The 18,890-nt window shown below is 38.3% G+C and overlaps 1 protein-coding gene across 5 annotated transcripts in view; it reads left to right on the top strand.

The window, feature by feature from the left end:
• Positions 1–18,890, top strand: part of Bcat (Branched chain amino acid transaminase) — a 52,441-nt gene that overhangs the window by 20,424 nt on the left and 13,127 nt on the right. The window contains exons 1-7 of one of the 5 annotated variants that reach the window (XM_071666370.1): positions 8,116–8,311; positions 10,114–10,161; positions 11,188–11,394; positions 12,536–12,766; positions 13,807–13,995; positions 14,344–14,458; positions 18,525–18,679. In XM_071666370.1, the coding sequence (XP_071522471.1) occupies positions 8,264–8,311; positions 10,114–10,161; positions 11,188–11,394; positions 12,536–12,766; positions 13,807–13,995; positions 14,344–14,458; positions 18,525–18,679 (993 nt within the window). In that variant the 5' untranslated portion in view covers positions 8,116–8,263. Of the gene's footprint in view, positions 1–8,115; positions 8,312–9,567; positions 9,679–9,769; positions 9,970–10,113; positions 10,162–11,187; positions 11,395–12,535; positions 12,767–13,806; positions 13,996–14,343; positions 14,459–18,524; positions 18,680–18,890 lie in introns of those variants that run through there. The other 4 variants (XM_071666369.1, XM_071666367.1, XM_071666368.1 and 1 more) reach the window with 4 other exon arrangements.

The following is an 18,890-nucleotide window of genomic DNA, read 5'->3' as shown; positions in this document are numbered from 1 at the left end:
CCAGGATCTATCTCACTTACTGGTTCCTTTATATCTGCGTTTTTAAGCAAATGAATTGGACCTATTTTCTTTCCCAATATTGAGTACTTTACATTTTCAGTATTAGATATTTGCCACTTTTCTATCAATATTGGCGATTTATTAAGGTCTCAAGTACTATAGAATCTTCACATGAATTCATTAGACCGTATTTTTGTATCGTCAGCAAATTTACTGATATTACTGGTGACTCCTGTGTTTAAGTCTGTGATATGTATTGGCAATGATAGCACAAAACGTATCCAAGGGAAACGTCACTAGTCACCAGTTCCCATTCTGATTTCTACCCATTTATGCTACACCTCAGCTCCTGTTCGTCAGCCATGCTCCAACCCAGTTTAGATCTTTGCTGCAAAAGTCATGTACGGCAGCTTTAACAGTCTTTCAGTGCAGTCATCCTTATAAAAATAAATAGGCCATTTATTATTGTGGCTTCGTGTGAGCTAGCGTCAAGATGTCACCATTAGGCAACAAACATTTCATGTTTTGAATTGAGTATGAATCACGCACATGACCCAGTCATGATTTCTCAAGGCTTAGGAGTGTCGGTCACACATGGTGTTTGCACATTTGAACTGACCTTTACTATCATGGCGCAAGAGGAATTCAAGATAAACCATAGAACTCTTCGGAGTGACTTGCAGTGCGCCTTCATTTTGTATATGAATCAGTGCTATCAAGAAAAACAGTGAAAAGTAACTACAGCGTTTTATCTAACATAATGTTTGCTCTATAAGAGTCGAGGATAAACCTAAGTGTACGTCCATCTTGCCTAACTTATGATACCCGAAGCAAATGCGGAAGCATGTGAAAGTTGAGCTTAACCAGAAAGCATATCGTCCGGCACGTGAAGAGGAAAGAAAATTTGTTATGAAGAACTGAGAACTAACTCGCCACACGTAAAAGATGTAGGCAGCAGTGCCTCTGTCAAAAATCAGATGTAAGAACAGTGCTTATAGCATGCATTAACATACATGCCAATGATGCGCATCTTAATCTGAATGATAAAAAAAAACAAGAAATTGGATGAATAATGGAGAGGGATTCGCTAAAGGAATTTGTACCCAATTTACAAGTCTCTTATGGTTGTAGTTGGAAGAATGATGCCAAGATGATTACGTAAGCTACTTTATGATGCTGTTTATAAATTTGCTGTTGAGGAAATCTTGAGCGTACACGTGTATCTAACCACTGTTGGTGAGGATGGAGAGGGGTCGCATTCATGCTGAGCATGCTGAGGTTGCGGCAAGTGTGTGGTCTGCCACCCGTGCATCTTCGCTGGATCAATATAGGTCTGCCCACATGAGGACGACGGCTGGACCGTGGTGGGATTTAGAGAAAGTGTAGGTCCAGTATCATGTGATGAATGGAGGTGCAGTGAATTTTAATGAGAGTAATGATGTCAGTGGAGGTCCTGTTGCACTCATTGCCACTGAGAGGATTGAAGTGAGGAATGGAATAGGCTTCGGATGATGTAGGTCGAGTTGTGTTCTCGTGCGGGAGGAAGTGATGGGCGGGGCTAGGGTAAGGAAGCGTCTGCTGTACCTGAGTTTTGCTTGCCAGTTGGCATGGCAGACCGTAGTGTGGCAAGGCAGCATTAACAGTCTGGCAGGGACGCCAATCACGCACGCACCATCCTGGCGCCCTTCCTCCTCGGTCGGCTAGGCTACAGACATGCGTCACGTGTGCCACATATAGCACTGTCTGTCAAGATTGTGGATGGTGTTATTTTGTTTACTGTCTCGTTTAGTGTATATATATATATATATATATATATATATATATATATATATATATATATATATATATATATTTCTTATATCTCCCATGATGTGATTATTACACGAAAGTGCACTTGGGAACTTATCGTGCTTCATTTTCCCCATGGACTCATAGGATATACTTGATCACGCGCAAAATTGTGATCCTTTCCGATATATATATATATATATATATATATATATATATATATATATATATATATATATATATATATGATCGAGTAAGTAACGTAAGGGTAAGAGAGATGTGTGGAAATAAAAAGAGCGTGGTTGAGAGAGCAGAAGAGGGTGTTTTGAAATAGTTTGGGCACATGGAGAGAATAAGTGAGGAAAGATTGACCAAGAGGATATATATGTCGGAGGTGGAGGGAACGAGGAGAAGTGGGAGACCAAATTGGAAGTGGAAAGATGGAGTGAAAAAGATTTTGTGTGATCGGGGCCTGAACATGCAGGAGGGTGAAAAGAGGGCAAGGAATAGAGTGAATTGGATCGATGTGGTATACCGGGGTTGACGTGCTGTCACTGGATTGAATCAGGGCATGTGAAGCGTCTGGGGTAAACCATGGAAAGCTGTGTAGGTATGTATATTTGCGTGTGTGGACGTATGTATATACATGTGTATGGGGGTGGGTTGGGCCATTTCTTTCGTCTGTTTCCTTGCGCTACCTCGCAAACGCGGGAGACAGCGGCAAAAAAAAAAAAAAAATATATATATATATATATATATATATATATATATATATATATATATATATATATATATATTCCTATGAGTCCACGAGGAAAATGAAACACGATAAGTTCCCAAGTGCACTTTCGTGTAATAATCACATCATCAGGGGAGACACAAGAGAGAAATATAACAGTCAGTTGATATACATCGAAAGAAGATAGGACGCCATTTGGTAAACATGCAATTGTCCAAGACTCATAGGAATATCTTGATCACGAGCAAAATTGTGATCCTTTCCAATATATATATATATATATATATATATATATATATATATTTTACAGTGTGGGGTCGAATGAAATCTCTTGGGCATAACTATAAACTACCGTTGGTGTGATGGCTTGCCCTTTGATCCGACCCTTAAATGTTAGGTGAAAGGTCACGCCAAAATTCTTAGGGATTTTACTTCACCATGCCCCCGACACATAAAGTATAGACAGTTTGATTGATTTGGGCTGTTACATCAGGTTTAGTGTTTCATTTCTTGCGTAAAAATTTTGGAAGTTTCATGTTAACGGGTCATACTACAGCTGTCTGTTGTGTTGCAACATAGCAGGTCCTTTTTAGATTCTTGTAGTATGTTGCCGGGAGCATTTACCATGCCAACTACGAAGTGCGTGGTCTAATCACACTTGATGGCCTCCGATATGCCAGATGCCCACGTCGTTCTATTAATCTGTTATTATAACTTTATGTATATATATATATATATATATATATATATATATATATATATATATATATATATATATATATATATATATATATATATATATGTGTGCTTTTGGAGAAGAAAGGACGAAATTATCATTTTTTAGATATAACGGTATCGATTTTTAGATTATAGAAACTTGTCTTCAGAGCTGCATGGAAACTTTGGCATAAAGATGTAACAAATGAATTGGTGCCATTAGGATATTGTAGAAAATTATTCTATGACTAGGATTAGCAATCATATATATCATGTGTAGCAGTTTGAGTGAATTATGTTTGACAACTTTTTCCATTTATTGTTATTGCTTCTGCATCCTCTTCATAGGCTATATTTCCGTAGGCCAAACATTAGGACAGCCTCTCTAAGACGGTGGCACAACCCTTTAGCACGAGAAGTCGACGATGCAACCATTTGAGGCTTAGATTAAAGGTTACGCTATGATAGTCAAAGGGTCGTCACTGCAGTGCTCTCATGTTGTACTGTTGTGTTCAAGTGTCTTTAATTTGGAACTTATAACTTGAAATTCCACGTTTGGGTACTGAACTTGATATAGAATTATTATTATTATTATTATTATTATTATTATTATTATTATAATGATGATGATGACGATGATGATGATGATGATGATGGTACTCAGAACAAGCGTTGGCTGGTATTTGTTTTTCCCGGGATTGGGACGCGAACTGTGGGGCCTGGATGTGGAAAGGGAGCTGTGGTTTCGGTGCATTATACATGACAGCTAGAGACTGAGTGTGAACGAATGTGGCCTTTGTTGTCTTTTCCTAGTGCTACCTCGCACACATGCGTTGGGAGGGGGTTGTCATTTCATGTGTGGCGGGGTGGCGACGAGAATGAATAAGGGCTGACTGTGAATTATGTACATGAGTATATATATATATATATATATATATATATATATATATATATATATATATATATATATATATATATATGTATATATATATATATATATATATATATATATATATATATATATATATATATATATATATATGTATATATATATATATATATATATATATATATATATATATATATATATATATATTTACGTTGAGAGATATAGGTATGTTTATGTGCGTTTGTGGACGTGTATGTATATGCATGTGTATGTGGGTGGGTAGGGCCATTCTTTCGTCTGTTTTCTTGCGCTACCTCGCTAACGCGGGAGACAGCGACAAAGTATGATAAATATATATATATATATATATATATATATATATATATATATATATATATATATATATATAAGGAACAGAGAAGGGGGCCAGGTGAGGATATTCCCTCTAAGGCCCAGTCCTCTGTTCTTAACGCTACCTCGCTAATGCGGGAAATGGCGAATAGTATGAAAGAAAAAAGAAAGATATATATATATATATATATATATATATATATATATATATATATATATATATATATATATATATATATATATGTGGTGTGTGTGTAGAGAGTGAAATAATCTGGTGGAATTAAAGGCAAATCTTATGATCATATCGGATTTCGAAATTCTGATACGATGCGGTCATTTTTGAGCGGTGTGTGTGTGTGTGTGTGTCAGAAAAAAATTATCAGTATACTAGATATTGTGTGCGGACATGCTTCTACTACTGGTTGGTTCCTGACCGGGTAATACGAAGTGTTTGTGAAAAATAGACGCGTAAGAGGCGGCAACTATTATGGGAAGGTGGCGGGCGTTGAAGAGGCATGTTGGGCGTCACGTTGGTAGTCAGTATTGAGCATCTTGGCCTAGCAAGCACTTGCAGCTTCGCCTACCCGACAGAAGCACCTGGCCTTCCATTAACTTAACCCCCTAAACACAACTGTATGAATCTTTAGCACGACGGTACCTTCTCTGCTTATGTTCACATGATTATCTGACTGAACCCAAAGGGTTAAGCAAAAGGCTAAACCAATATATCATAGGGTAGCACCGTCGTGCTCAAAGGTCATACCATGGTACGTAATGGGTTGAACATAAAGATACTTCGGGTTGATGCATTTTAGATTCCCATTAGAAATCCACGAGCAAGGAAGTCTCTGTTGCATCGCAGTTAGCTTGTCTTTCTTTTTTCTGTCGGAGGCCTACGGATAGGACTTGTGTTACTTAGTAGTAGACCTGATCACTAGATTGTAATCTTTCGCAGACGAACTTTCCATGGGTGAAATTAATGCTGTCGTTAGTTAAAACATGAGATATGAAGTGACAAGAATTATTTGTTTATTGGTTAATACGGTTGCAGAAGCAAAGGCTCATGTTATGCTCCTCATATTCCTGACAACCCAAATGAACCCACAGGAAACAAAAAGAGACGCCAAAGCTTTCGTCTATTTCTCAAGACACTCAGGGAAACTGATTTGCTGATGCCTTGAGAAATAGACGAAAGCTTGGCGTCTTCTTCCTCTTTCCTTTGGGTTTACTCTCATTTAATCTCCACCTTACCATATTGACATTTCTGTAATTCCACCTCTTGATTGACTCAGTGAACATACTTGGTATTAGTGTAACATCCACTCCTTCTTGGAAACCCCATATTACAGAGGTAGCTAAGTCTGCCTCTTAAGAAACTGGTTGTCCTGTTTAGATGTCGAAACTTCTGAACAGGTTGCTCGGTTTATACAAGGGATTGATTCCTCCTTGTATGGAGTACTGTTCTCTCATTTGAGGCGGATCGAACTCTGTATCTTACTTAAACAGAGTTAAATGGAATGCGACCCGAGATTATAAACTGTACCAGGCTAACTTCCAAACTTGACCCCATTCCCCTATACCACAATATTGATTCACTTTCCCTCAGCAATAGGTATTACTGTTTTTTGTTCCCGAGACCTAGCTACTTGTGTGCCCCCACCATTAGCTAGACCACGCAATACTCGGCAAGCTGCTGCATCACATGATTATTGTGAGGCTACCGGCAACTCTAGGTGGGCAGTTTTGATACTTGCTTTTTCCCCTGCACATCAAAGCTTTGGAACTCTCGACCTTCTCATGTCTTTCCCAAGAGCTTTGACCTGGCACGTTTCAAAAGACAGATCTTTCACGTCCTCCAGAATTCGTAAGTACTTTCCCTTGTCTTTTCCTTTTCCGTTTCATAATTCTCTATATTTCAGTTAAGGCCCGGCTGGAGGAGACTTTGATAAAAAAATAAAGTTAATAACGCTGACTAAACTTGGCATGTTGAGGCTGGCGGTTAGTTTGTTTCGAGCTGAATGAGCCACAGATGACGTCAGGACGTCTGGTGGCGGACAGTACTCATAAATCTGTGCTGTTATAAGATTAGAATATAACGGACCTTTTCGCAGTAGTGTTAATGCTGGTAAGGATGACAGGGCATGTGGTTGACAGCGGGAAAATTTGCAAGGATCTTTGTCCTCTGTTACTGCCGTGATCTGCTCATGTTTAGCTGCCTACGTTGTGAACCAGCCAGAGGAAAATGGGGGAAGCGAGGATAGGGTGTGTATTGGCGAGATAAGGGAGAAATAAGCGTAAGTAGTGTGTAGAGGGCGAGCCTTGAAGTTGTGGTGTGGATGGGAGGCAGGATGTGTCGCATGTATACATAGTAGTTGCCGTCTGGATCATTGTGATGAGGCAGGGTTGGACCACACCCCAACGCCACCCCTCTCGTTTTGGCGACCCGCCACACCTTATTACGTCATCACATGACAACAAAAACCTTTGAGCACAACATAACGACACCGTGATATGATGCCCTAACTGGACCTGATTCATGTCGAAGGCATGATCATCATACCCGAGGGTCGTATTCAACGCTCCTGTCGTCGTTCTCATGAGTTATACCGTCATGTTAAAGCCTTTAATTACACGCACAATCGAGCCGACCATTAGATTATCTGGTTCTTATGCTTTCCCGAGTTGTCGGGAAGTCAAGATTCGATGATATCATGGCAGGAAAACCAACATAATCGCGTTCCTTTTATAAATGTAGTGTGCCTTTTCTCATATTATCTCTCTGCGATTATTTTCTAATATGCTTCAGATTTATTCGTAGTCTGAATTTAAATTTAGATCCGTGGGCCAAAATGATGATAGAAGTTCGTGGCTGGCCAGCAACTTTGTTTATCTGTAGTGTGTCTGTTGTGTTGTGGCTTGCTGGATGTAAAATAGTGCACCATGCATTTTTTTATGGAGTGTTTAACTGTTATGCATAGCGATATATCCATGATGTATGTATGTAGTGTTGTATTATACTTGGTGTGTTGTATAGTATCCATGGTGTGCACTGGTATGTTATGCATTGTAGTGGTGTATTATACTTGGTATGTTGTATAGTATCCATGTTCAGTGTTTTATCCATGAATTGTGTGGGTGCATTATCCAAGTTTTACACTTTGCTCATGGTAAATTCATGTTTGTAGTTGTGTATTATCCAAGGTGTATAATATATTATCCATAGTAATGTTTATTATTCTTACTTAGCTTTGTTATATCGTCCACAATGCGTACTGTTTTATTACCTGTATGTTTATTAGTAGTGTCAAAGGTGTGTGTCGGCTTATTATTCATGGTTTATGATGTATTATCCCTGTATAGTAATGTTTCATACTAGATATTTAGTGTATCATCAGGTAACATTATGATGGCTGAATATAATGTATCTATTATGTCTGATGTATGGATGTCTTAACATCCTTCGATTTTTTTTAGATTCTTTTACCTCACGATGATCGGTTAATATGCGGTGATATCATGGCTTTTTGAATGGAAGCATCACACCTTCGAGCACCAGTAATGATTACTGCAGATCTGAACCTCTGAATATCCGTAAACTTCCGTTTCTCTGATGTCTTTGTGAATTTTCATTCGACCACCCATCCGTAGCTTATGCAGACCGTCACTGGATTGTGCTGAAGGCGCGCCAAAATCATGCTAATAAACCGAGATGCAAGAATCAGGCCGACAAGACCGGTGCAGCCAAGACCAAGGCGAGCCGGGGCAATAGTTGCTGTTGGATGGGAAACCCGCTGAGCTCGCCGCCCACCCTGCAGCCGGTTGGAGAGGTATTCGCACTTTTTGTGTTGTGTGCGTGATGAAAAACTAGCATTGACCTTTTTTTCTGTTGTATTCCTAACGAACACGATTTTTTCTGTGTTGCATTGCTGACAAATACGGAAATGGCGACTGTTGCCTTCTCGACCACGGACATAAGCAAGTTTTTAGTGAACATCGTTTTTTGTTACCGACTTCTAGTCTCGTAAGAGCAGCATTAAGTGATTGTAAATAAGCATTCCTCATTATGATGATGGTAGCTAGTGGTATTACTTTTCTGTACAGGTATATGCCGTGTACATGATACTGATGATAATTCATTTGATAGATTGCGATTGAATAACCGTAGAATTATAGTACGATTCTTGAACAAATGTAGTTTAGATACAAAGTTACGGATAACAATGTAATATCTTTAGGAATAGGTTAAGAACCAATGCTAAGCTTCTCTTAGTATAGTTGCCGGTGTGCGGGCTGGGGCCTGTTGAGGTGTGGTGTCGTGAGACTGGCAAGGAGGCGGGTGTGGGACAAGGTTATCTAGCCCCGTTGAGGTTACTTTCCTGCAGGTGTTGGGTGGCGACTTGATGAGTGAGGTTCGGTGAGCAAGGCAACTATGTTAGATACCAGACATTGCTTCTCCGGATACTGTAGTAGTAGTAGTATTAATTTTATTAATGGTGATGACTTCGAAATTAGTCTCGCTCGCTCCGCGAAAGTACTCCAGGATTCAAATCTAGATTTAATTATATCGATGTTTGATATACATTATCCAGCGTTTTCGTCTGTTTTCACTCTAAAGAATATTAGTCCAGTCTTCAAAATGAAAGAAGACAGTAGAAAAGTATTTGGTTCATGGGTAGTCATTTCAGAACCCTTCCAGATGTTGAGACATGGGACGTGCATTCTCTTTTTCCTCTGGTAAGTAGCTGGCTACAGATCAGGGGCATATCCATTGTAGATGAAAGGGAATGTGTATAATCCCAAAAATGGAGGGTGGAAGGTTACTCCATTACCAGTTATAGGGGCATGTTGGCTCATGGTTTAGATATTTCTTTCGAAAACGTTCTATCCAGTAACCGTCTAGATAGTCAATACCTCATGCCATTCGTAAAGTTGTGTTTTTCATGTATTTTTTTTTTATTTACGCAAGTAATTTAATGCAAATTAACAAATTTATGTGCCCGTTGAAAAGCAGGAGTTCCACGTCCTCAACAACAATAACCAGTCTGTACGAAAGCCTTTTCTGACCTCCGCTCTCCATTGAGACAGTCGTTAACTGGATTTCGTTTTGCCAGTTGCGACTCCTTCCAATCATGTTACATCAAGAGCCTAACAGGCCAGTCGACCACTCCTCTCCCGCAGCTTTGTCAGTGCTCAGGTAACAAACGTAGGCTCCGTCGACCAAGGTTAGAACCCTGAAAGACCCTGCGGCAACGCCTCAAATGATCTATGTCCCATAATCAGTCTTCAGCCTCAGCATCGCCAGTGATACTTCACGTCCTGGTGCTTCTTTTACATACATTCCTGAACAGCACCACGGGGAGATTTTTAACGCCTTACACATCCTTGCTCTCCAAAGATACTTATTAGACAAGACCTAGTGTTTTTTAGCCTGGAACAAGTCATGCATATCTTAAGCACATCTGTATGGCTCTATCATGTTACCAAGGTTTATATATTGTATTGGGGTTAGAGTAATTGCTAGATTTAGATGTTTTATTTTGTGTATATTAAATTGATTGTCACCGGGTGATTAAGTTAGAGACGGTTTGTAGAATCTTGTACAAATTCATTATTTTTCTCGCTTTTTCAGGTTGTCAGCCATGGTGCTCGTTGCATGTCTTCAATTCCAAGCTTCAAGGTATGGAAATAATTATCATTGATTAGAATATATTAGAAGTTATAGATAACTGATTTTGCGGTAGCTGTTGCAGGCTTTTTTTTTATATTGATATTAGGTAAGACTTTTTCCTTTTATTTTTTCAGAATATACCAAATATCAGAATTAAAGATTTATTTTCTTTTGAAATTCAGATTAACTTTAGTTCTTGTTTTTGATGACTTTATGTTGTATTATACCGTATTTTTTTCCATTCATTTAGCAGGGCATTATTAAATATGTCATCTTACAGTCACAAAAATATATTGGTGAAAGTTTAGCATTGCATTACCTTGGCATTTCCTTGGCATTGGCTAAGGAAATATTAGTGTACAGTCTGTAGTATTTTGAAAATACAGTAACGGTTGTGGAACACAACTCTGGGTTATACTGAACGAAATGGTAAAGTGATAGTGTTTGGTCATGTATATGGGAGACAGTGTGGAGTTTGTTAAAGTATGAATGCTTAAAAGGATTGAAAAATTCAAGAAGAAATGTAAACTTCACTTACCCTTACCTAATAGCTCAAACAATAGTAGAAATATACCACCACCTCGACGTGTCATCTGTTTGTTGACATCCAGAACGACATTGTTATGAATACAATATGGATCTTATGATACCCATGACAACTAGCCAGGTTAGGTTAGGTTTTCACAGGTTCTGCCAATATTTTCAACAAGTGTATTTCTTTCTTTTATGTTAATCAACCCTGAATGCTTCCTAGTATATATTACACTATTGTCTTATTACGAAAGGTAACGTAGAAAGGGTCTCCGCAGATATATCTATAATAACATTAAACCATATCCGTCCATGTCTGTATCGCTGAAGTTCATTCCCCCTGGAACTCCCAAATGAATGTCCTTTTTTCCTATGTCCTTATAGCACTTAAAACATACTTAGCCATTACCTAAAGCCAGTTTTGATGTTGGGCTAAAACAGACTCATCATCACTGATAAAGGTACAGTGTGGTGCATTACCGTACTTTATACATTTAATTTCAGGCATCAGATCTCCACATTGAGTTCTGTCCGCCTGAACAGCTGAAGAGGAAACCTGCTGTGAAAGATTTAGTATTTGGCCGCAACTTTACTGACCACATGCTCAAAATATATTACAATGACAAGTCTGGTTGGGGTCAGCCCAGGATAACGCCTTTACAGGATCTACGGTTACATCCCGCAGCTAAAGTCCTTCATTATTCTGTTGAGGTGAGGCAGTCATTTAACCATTTTCAACCAGTACACCTCACAGATACCACATGCTTTTCGGTATTGTCTTCTGTCCCTGAAATGTAGTTTGTGATCGTACTTCCATGAGGAGAATAAGGTATTAGGCTGTTGTGCTCCAAGTCTGAGCTTAGTATATGTCATGCAACATGACGTTGGTACATCTAAGGAAAGTTTTCTAGTTTTTTGTCTAGGTACTTACTAATCTCTGCTGATAGTAGATTGAACTGATTCAGGACCCTTAATGATACTGCTATTTTCGTAGCTTCATCCTTGAATGTCATTTCTCTGAGTAGATTTGATATGAACATTCTACCTTGTCTATCATTCTACCATGGAATTGTTTGTATGCAGATTTTGTATTAGACTGTCAAGCATTTCCCAGGTGTATATAATTATTGATCTCTGACATGTTTGCTTCAATGAGAGCAGGTTTAGGGCTTTTAGCTATCCCTAGTTTTTTTTTTAATGAGAGCAGGTTTAGGGCTATTAGCTTGCCCTAGTGTTTATAGTCCCTGTAATTTTTTTTTTATATGTATTTGTATGATATAGTTTACAGGGATAAGTTTCCTCTTTATGTGTCCCATTTCACATTAGTTTACATACATTTATGTGTTTGTTATTAAAAACTTTTTTCACAATGAGAATTGAGGTAACATTGTGTGACTGTGCAACAGATGAATTACCATATAAAAGAATCAGAGGCTACGGAATTACAGATCATTGTTTCGGTAATTGTAAACAGTAATAATTATGTATAACAGTCATTTTGTATGTCTTGAAACTGATAGAGGATGATAATAACGAAAGTGCTGCAGCTTTACTATGGGTGCTATGTAAATGTGGATTTATAAGAAGATTTGTGAGAAAACTTAGGATTAAATGATGCAACACTGAATTTCTATCTATACAAATACAAGGGTAAATCCTAAATGGATATCTCGGTCACCATTCTGTTTAATATATTAATATGCTTGCATGTACAATTAGGCACTTGCACATCATTGTTCACACACATGCAAGATGTTTTCATTATAATATTCATGAAATTTCTTGAATTAGTCCTTTATTGTACATGCTCAAAATTCCTAATGTTTATGTATAAATATTCTAAACTCCACAGTTGTTTGAGGGCATGAAAGCTTTTCGTGGGGTTGATGATGAAATCAGACTTTACCGGCCAGAGAAGAATATGGAGCGTATGAACCGAACAGCTGCCCGGTCATCTCTCCCCACATTTGATGGCAAAGAGTTGATTGAATTACTGAAGAAGCTTGTTAGCATAGATCAGGAATGGGTGCCCCATACTGAATCTTCTAGTCTTTACATTAGGCCTTCTATGATAGGGACTGAGGTGAGTTGATCTTTTATAAGTAATGTTTTTAGAACTATGCTTCCCAGTCTGATGATCTGTGCATGCTGCCATCTTCTCAGTTACTGCCTCCCTTACAATTTACTTGGCACACTCAACATACTTATACCTCTGTAATTTGAACATTAACTTTTGTACTCCTTACCTTTATGCAGTGCCACTATATAGGTATTCTGCCAATCTTCAGGCACTGCACCATGATTTATACCTCCACTGAAAATCGCATCAACCAGGCATTTCTGATGTAATTTCTACTGTAATATCATTCATTCCAGCTGTATTTGGGAGAGAGTTAGCAAGGATGGAAGCAGTATCATTAAGTATTGTAATACTAAAGTTAAGTTTACAAAGAAATATTCAAAGTGTACTGAGAGCTCTGGTGAATGGAGAGAGTATGTGTATATCGTGCAAGAAGTTTACATGCTTGGATGCTTGTTTCATCTCTGACATGTGGATTTGAAACCATAGTTTAGCTAGATTAAAGTATGTAGAAAATTGGAGGGGTGAAGATTTTCATTTCATAAAGCGTGGTTGTAATTAGGAACATTGGTAAAGAATGAGAAAGATAATTATATGATGTGAAAAAATTAACAAAAATTCCATATATATCACAGTTTTTGGAGATTGTATGGCTATGAAGAATGTTTTTCAGATGATTTGTGGTAATGATAAGAGATGATCCAAATAAATTGGTTATGGTTAGAGTCATTCTAGTTAAGGATACAAGAGGAAGCTTATGCTCTTTTTGCATACTGAATTTTGGGATATTTGATAATGAACCAAGGGGCAGTGTGCACTTGATGAACTCACTGAAATGATAAGATAAGAGACATAGATTGATTACTTGATTTTCTTAATCTGATCACATCATTTCTTATTTATGAAGGTTGTATTGAAATTTGTTTGGAGGTAAATAAAGAAAAATTTGTGTCTAAAGCAAAGACATGCATTGTGATTTTGATCTTGACTGGTACAGATATATAGGTACACACAGTTAACAATGAACCCATACTTCCTTACAGCCAACCCTCGGTGTTCAACGACCAACTGAAGCACTACTGTTTGTCATTTTGTCACCAGTTGGTCCTTACTTCTCCAGTGGGTTTAACCCTGTATCACTGCTAGCAGATCCAAAGCATGTTCGAGCTTGGCCAGGTGGTGTTGGAAATATGAAAATGGGATCAAACTATGGACCTACTCTTGAAATTCAGGTATTCTGGTTCAACCTTTGAGGAATACGTGTTTCTACACCATTAAGAGAGCCCCTTAACCTTCTATAGATATTTGTATTGTGCGCGAAATCCATCGCTCACGTCTTGGCTGGTATGGTTCAAAGATTTTAAAAACTGTGGCTCAACGACTTCTACTTTGTACTTTTCGTGCTGACCACAAGATTTGTGCATAAGCTTATCTTCTTTGATAAAACAGTGCATGTGAAGAATGTCTTTCTGTTTATATTTTGTGTATTGTCACATTCATGTCACCAAAATTTAATCTCCAAATGTAATGATGTTCATAAATTTTAGTGAGCATTCACCATGTTCTATCATATCTTTCAGAAAATTGCTGAAGCACGGGGGCTTCATCAGGTGTTATGGCTTTTTGGTCCAGATCACAGACTTACTGAAGTTGGAGCAATGAACATAATGGTATTCTTAGAAAAAGATAATGGAGGTCAGTTTTAATTTAATAGGAGCAGCTGTAGGGTAGTAAAGCAATAAAATACTTAGATTGTACAGTAATTTAAGTATATTTAGCCCTTCAGTTAACAAAAGGTATGGGAAAAGAGGTACACCATGACCCTGATAGACTGTGCTTCACTATTGGGTGATTTGCTTATCCATTGTTTATGAAAAAAGAGATTGAATGTTTTAGACATGGAAGGAGAATAAAAAGGTTTGAGCACAGTCCCTTTATACCCTCTTTTGATAATTTTTCTTTCATGCTTGTTCGTTGTTTCCCACATTAGTGAAGTAGCACCAGGAACAGACGAAAAAAAATCCGCATTCACTCACATTGTGAGTAGAAAATGAGTCTTGTACCCATCAGAAGAAGAGGAGCATCACCTTTGTAGTAAAGATAGACATTCTGAAGATTTCTGTTGCTGGTAATAACATTGCCAGACTTCTTGGTTTGCTTGCGTCATCAGTGAAAAAAGATTTTGTGCATGCAGATAAAGTGACAAAGTATCTGACACCTTTAGGTGCAGCAAATATTACTCATACCAGACTTGAAGTTTGGGAGAAAATGTTGTGAATGTTGAGTGTATTGTGTTTCCACTCAAAAAATAGATAATTTTATGCTTTATTCCATATGTAAGTACTTAGATTAGTTTTTTCATTATACTGCATGTTTCTTGATAATTTATTGTGTAAAAATGAGGATGAGAAATTTCTCTTAGGAATGTATCATACCCTAGTTATATTATATCCAATGGTGAAACGGGTTTCACTGGTGATTCTGCAGGGTTGTATTTTCCGCGAATGGATCTCCACCATTAAGCAGGAACTAGATGTATATTGATATAAAAAGAATTGCTAAACTGCAAGAGTTTAATGAGTTTGAATATCATTTTGAGATTTCACAGTATCTTGGAGCTGTCTTGGGTAAGTGTGGGGATATGGAAGGAGAGATAATGTTGAGATCAGTATAGAGTAAAAGAATCTTTAGGTCCCTAAATAGAATAATGAAGTGTAGAGATATAAGTATGGAAGTGGAGATAGGATTATGGGATAGCATAGTCCTCCAAATCCTGACCTATGCTTAGGAAACATGGACGTGGAATGAGGTAGAGGTCAAGAATCCAGGCTGTGGAAATGAACTATTTGAGATGACCATGTGGTGCAACTAGATGGAATGAAGAAAGAAATGAAAGGGTGTAAGAGAGATGTGGTATAGCAAGAAATGCAAAGGGACTGAATTGTGGAGTGGTAGAATGGGTGAAACGTAATACTTTGAGGTGGTTTAGGTATGTGGAAAGAATGCAAGACTGGGAGTTTACAAGGAGAATGTATGAAAGTACAATTAAAGGGGTTGGTGTGAGTGGAAGACCACCTGTGACATGGGCAAAGAGGGTGGAGGGAGAGAAACAGAGGAAAAATGCAGAGAATGGTTTATGTGAAGTTGGTAAGGACAGGGATGAATGGAGACTTGCCATGGCTGCACCTTGATAGGAGTTCCCAGAGGGAATGGGCATCAGAGATACAGACAGATAGAAAAAGTACTGTGCCTCATTTGAGGTGAAGCATTTGCCCATGATTGTGTATCCATTTCTGTGATTAAAATCAAACAAATCAAGTCTCATTTTACTTCATGAATCAAGATTATCAAAGCCTTTCATGATTTTGAATACTTGTAATGAATTCCTTCTTAAACAACTCTTTTCTTTGCTATATAGATTCAAGTCGTTTAATTTGCTTTTACAGTACTTGTTTCTCAGTATGGAAATCATCTTGGTAGGTCAGCGTTGTTATTTCTCCATTCTTTCTGTCTGTTTTTGATTTATGATGTCCAAAACTGAACACAGTTTTTGATTTATGATGTCCAAAACTGAACACATTATTAAAGATGTAGACGAACTACTGAATTGTAAAGAGTAAGGAAGATCTCCCAGGATTTAAATTCGAAGGTTCTACTGATGAAACCAAGTTTCTTTTTTCTTTCTCTCTTTTTACCACTTCTCTTATCAGTGAAACAGGATTCGGGAAATGGGTTGTCTTTGATTGTAAATACAGATGCAAAAATGTCATTTGATATATTTGCCATGGTTTTGTTGCCTTGAACCAAGCCACTGTTTTCCATGATTAATGCTCTTATTGACTAGGTAATGACTTTCTGGCTTCTAACATAATTGTGAAAGTCTTTAGGGTTTTTTATGCTTTCGTTTTAATCTGTCAGGCCATATTTATGATAAACTTTTCTTATCTGTCTTTCATCCTTGTAGTACATTACATTAGAGGGATATAGTTTTTCAGATTTCAAAGCCAGCGTTTGTTTTCTCTTCCCTCTGTTCTGGAGGAATGAATGCTAGATTAGAGAAGTTTACATCATACTGTGCCCAGTAGATTGAAACCAAAATCAGATTATATAAATAGGGCCTAATGGAGATTCTTGAAGGGCTATAGTATATGAAGCAATAGTGTGACTAGACTTATTCCTGTCTCACACTTACTTGCTCAAGAGACATATTTTCAAAGAGAAAAGGTTTTCAGATGTCAAAACCTGCATTTCTTGTGATAAATTTTAAGCTGAGATACACTCTGAAATTTGCAATGGACATGTAATGATCTGTAATTTGAAGTGATATTGTTACGTGTGCATTTGAATATTCAGTGGATCTCCAGTGAGTCAGTTGTTGTTCGCTGATGATACAGCGCTGGTGGCGGATTCATGTGAGAAACTGCAGAAGCTGGTGACGGAGTTTGGTAAAGTGTGTGGAAGAAGAAAGTTAAGAGTGAATGTCAATAAGAGCAAGGTTATTAGGTACAGTAGGGTTGAGGGTCAAGTCAATTGGGAGGTGAGTTTGAATGGTGAGAGGCTGGAGGAAGTGAAGTGTTTTAGATATCTGGGAGTGGATCTGTCAGCGGATGGAACCATGGAAGCGGAAGTGGATCATAGGGTGGGGGAGGGGGCGAAAATTTTGGGAGCCTTGAAAAATGTGTGGAAGTCGAGAACATTATCCCGGAAAGCAAAAATGGGTATGTTTGAAGGAATAGTGGTTCCAACAATGTTGTATGGTTGCGAGGCGTGGGCTATGGATAGAGTTGTGCGCAGGAGGATGGATGTGCTGGAAATGAGATGTTTGAGGACAATGTGTGGTGTGAGGTGGTTTGATCGAGTAAGTAACGTAAGGGTAAGAGGGATGTGTGGAAATAAAAAGAGCGTGGTTGAGAGAGCAGAAGAGGGTGTTTTGAAGTGGTTTGGGCACATGGAGAGAATGAGTGAGGAAAGATTGACCAAGAGGATATATGTGTCGGAGGTGGAGGGAACGAGGAGAAGAGGGAGACCAAATTGGAGGTGGAAAGATGGAGTGAAAAGGATTTTGTGTGATCGGGGCCTGAACATGCAGGAGGGTGAAAGGAGGGCAAGGAATAGAGTGAATTGGAGCGATGTGGTATACAGGGGTTGACGTGCTGTCAGTGGATTGAATCAAGGCATGTGAAGCGTCTGGGGTAAACCATGGAAAGCTGTGTAGGTATGTATATTGCGTGTGTGGACGTGTGTATGTACATGTGTATGGGGGGGTTGGGCCATTTCTTTCGTCTGTTTCCTTGCGCTACCTCGCAAACGCGGGAGACAGCGACAAAGTATAAAAAAAAAAAAAAAAAAAAAAAAAAAAAAAACAACTTTTGCGGGAAATAATAACAGGCTAGCAAAAATTACCAGGGATGCCCAATTCCGTGAAGTGGATTTTGTCTCATTGAGGAATCAATTTATTATTTAAAATGAAATAGAAGCACTTTTATAAGTAGAGTTATGTGCTAAACTCAGTGGATTTGTATACAAGAGATGTAGAGGTTTAATGTGCTTGATTCAGCCTATTAAACCGGGACAGAAGTAGTGATAAAAAGTTCCTTAGTTTTCCCAATCTTTGTTAACTATAGGGTTTACTGTATAAAAGACTGCTTGCATAAACTGCCCTTATCTTTATGAGAAAGTGAATGAGTATCAATCATATATATCACGTACAGAGGGAAAAGATGTGTGTATTAATATGTATCTTATCAAAAACATTTTCCAGAGAAAGAACTTGTGACACCTCCTCTAGATGGTTTGATCCTTCCTGGTGTGACCAGAGATTCATTATTGTCATTAGGCAGAAAATGGAATGAATTTAGAGTATCAGAACGGGACATAACCATGGCTGAGTTGATTCAGGCGCATAGTGAAGGCAAGGTAAGCTGTGTATTACATTTATAGGTAGCAGTAGTTTTGCTTGATGTCATAACAAAGCCCTCTTAAATGAAGTGACTCTAACCCAACCAGCTTTATTTTCTCTATTGTAGAGAGCCATTTGAACTTATGAGAGAGGATTTGCAGTCTGTTTGGGATGGGAGGGCCTGGAAGGTAAGTCATTTGCTGTTTGCTGGTGACATGATTCTGGTAG

This window comes from Panulirus ornatus, chromosome 11 (genome assembly GCF_036320965.1).
Source record: "Panulirus ornatus isolate Po-2019 chromosome 11, ASM3632096v1, whole genome shotgun sequence".
Taxonomy (NCBI): domain Eukaryota; kingdom Metazoa; phylum Arthropoda; class Malacostraca; order Decapoda; family Palinuridae; genus Panulirus; species Panulirus ornatus.
The sequence above is the reverse complement of the archived record's forward strand: the minus strand, read 5'-3'. Positions and strand labels throughout refer to the sequence as shown.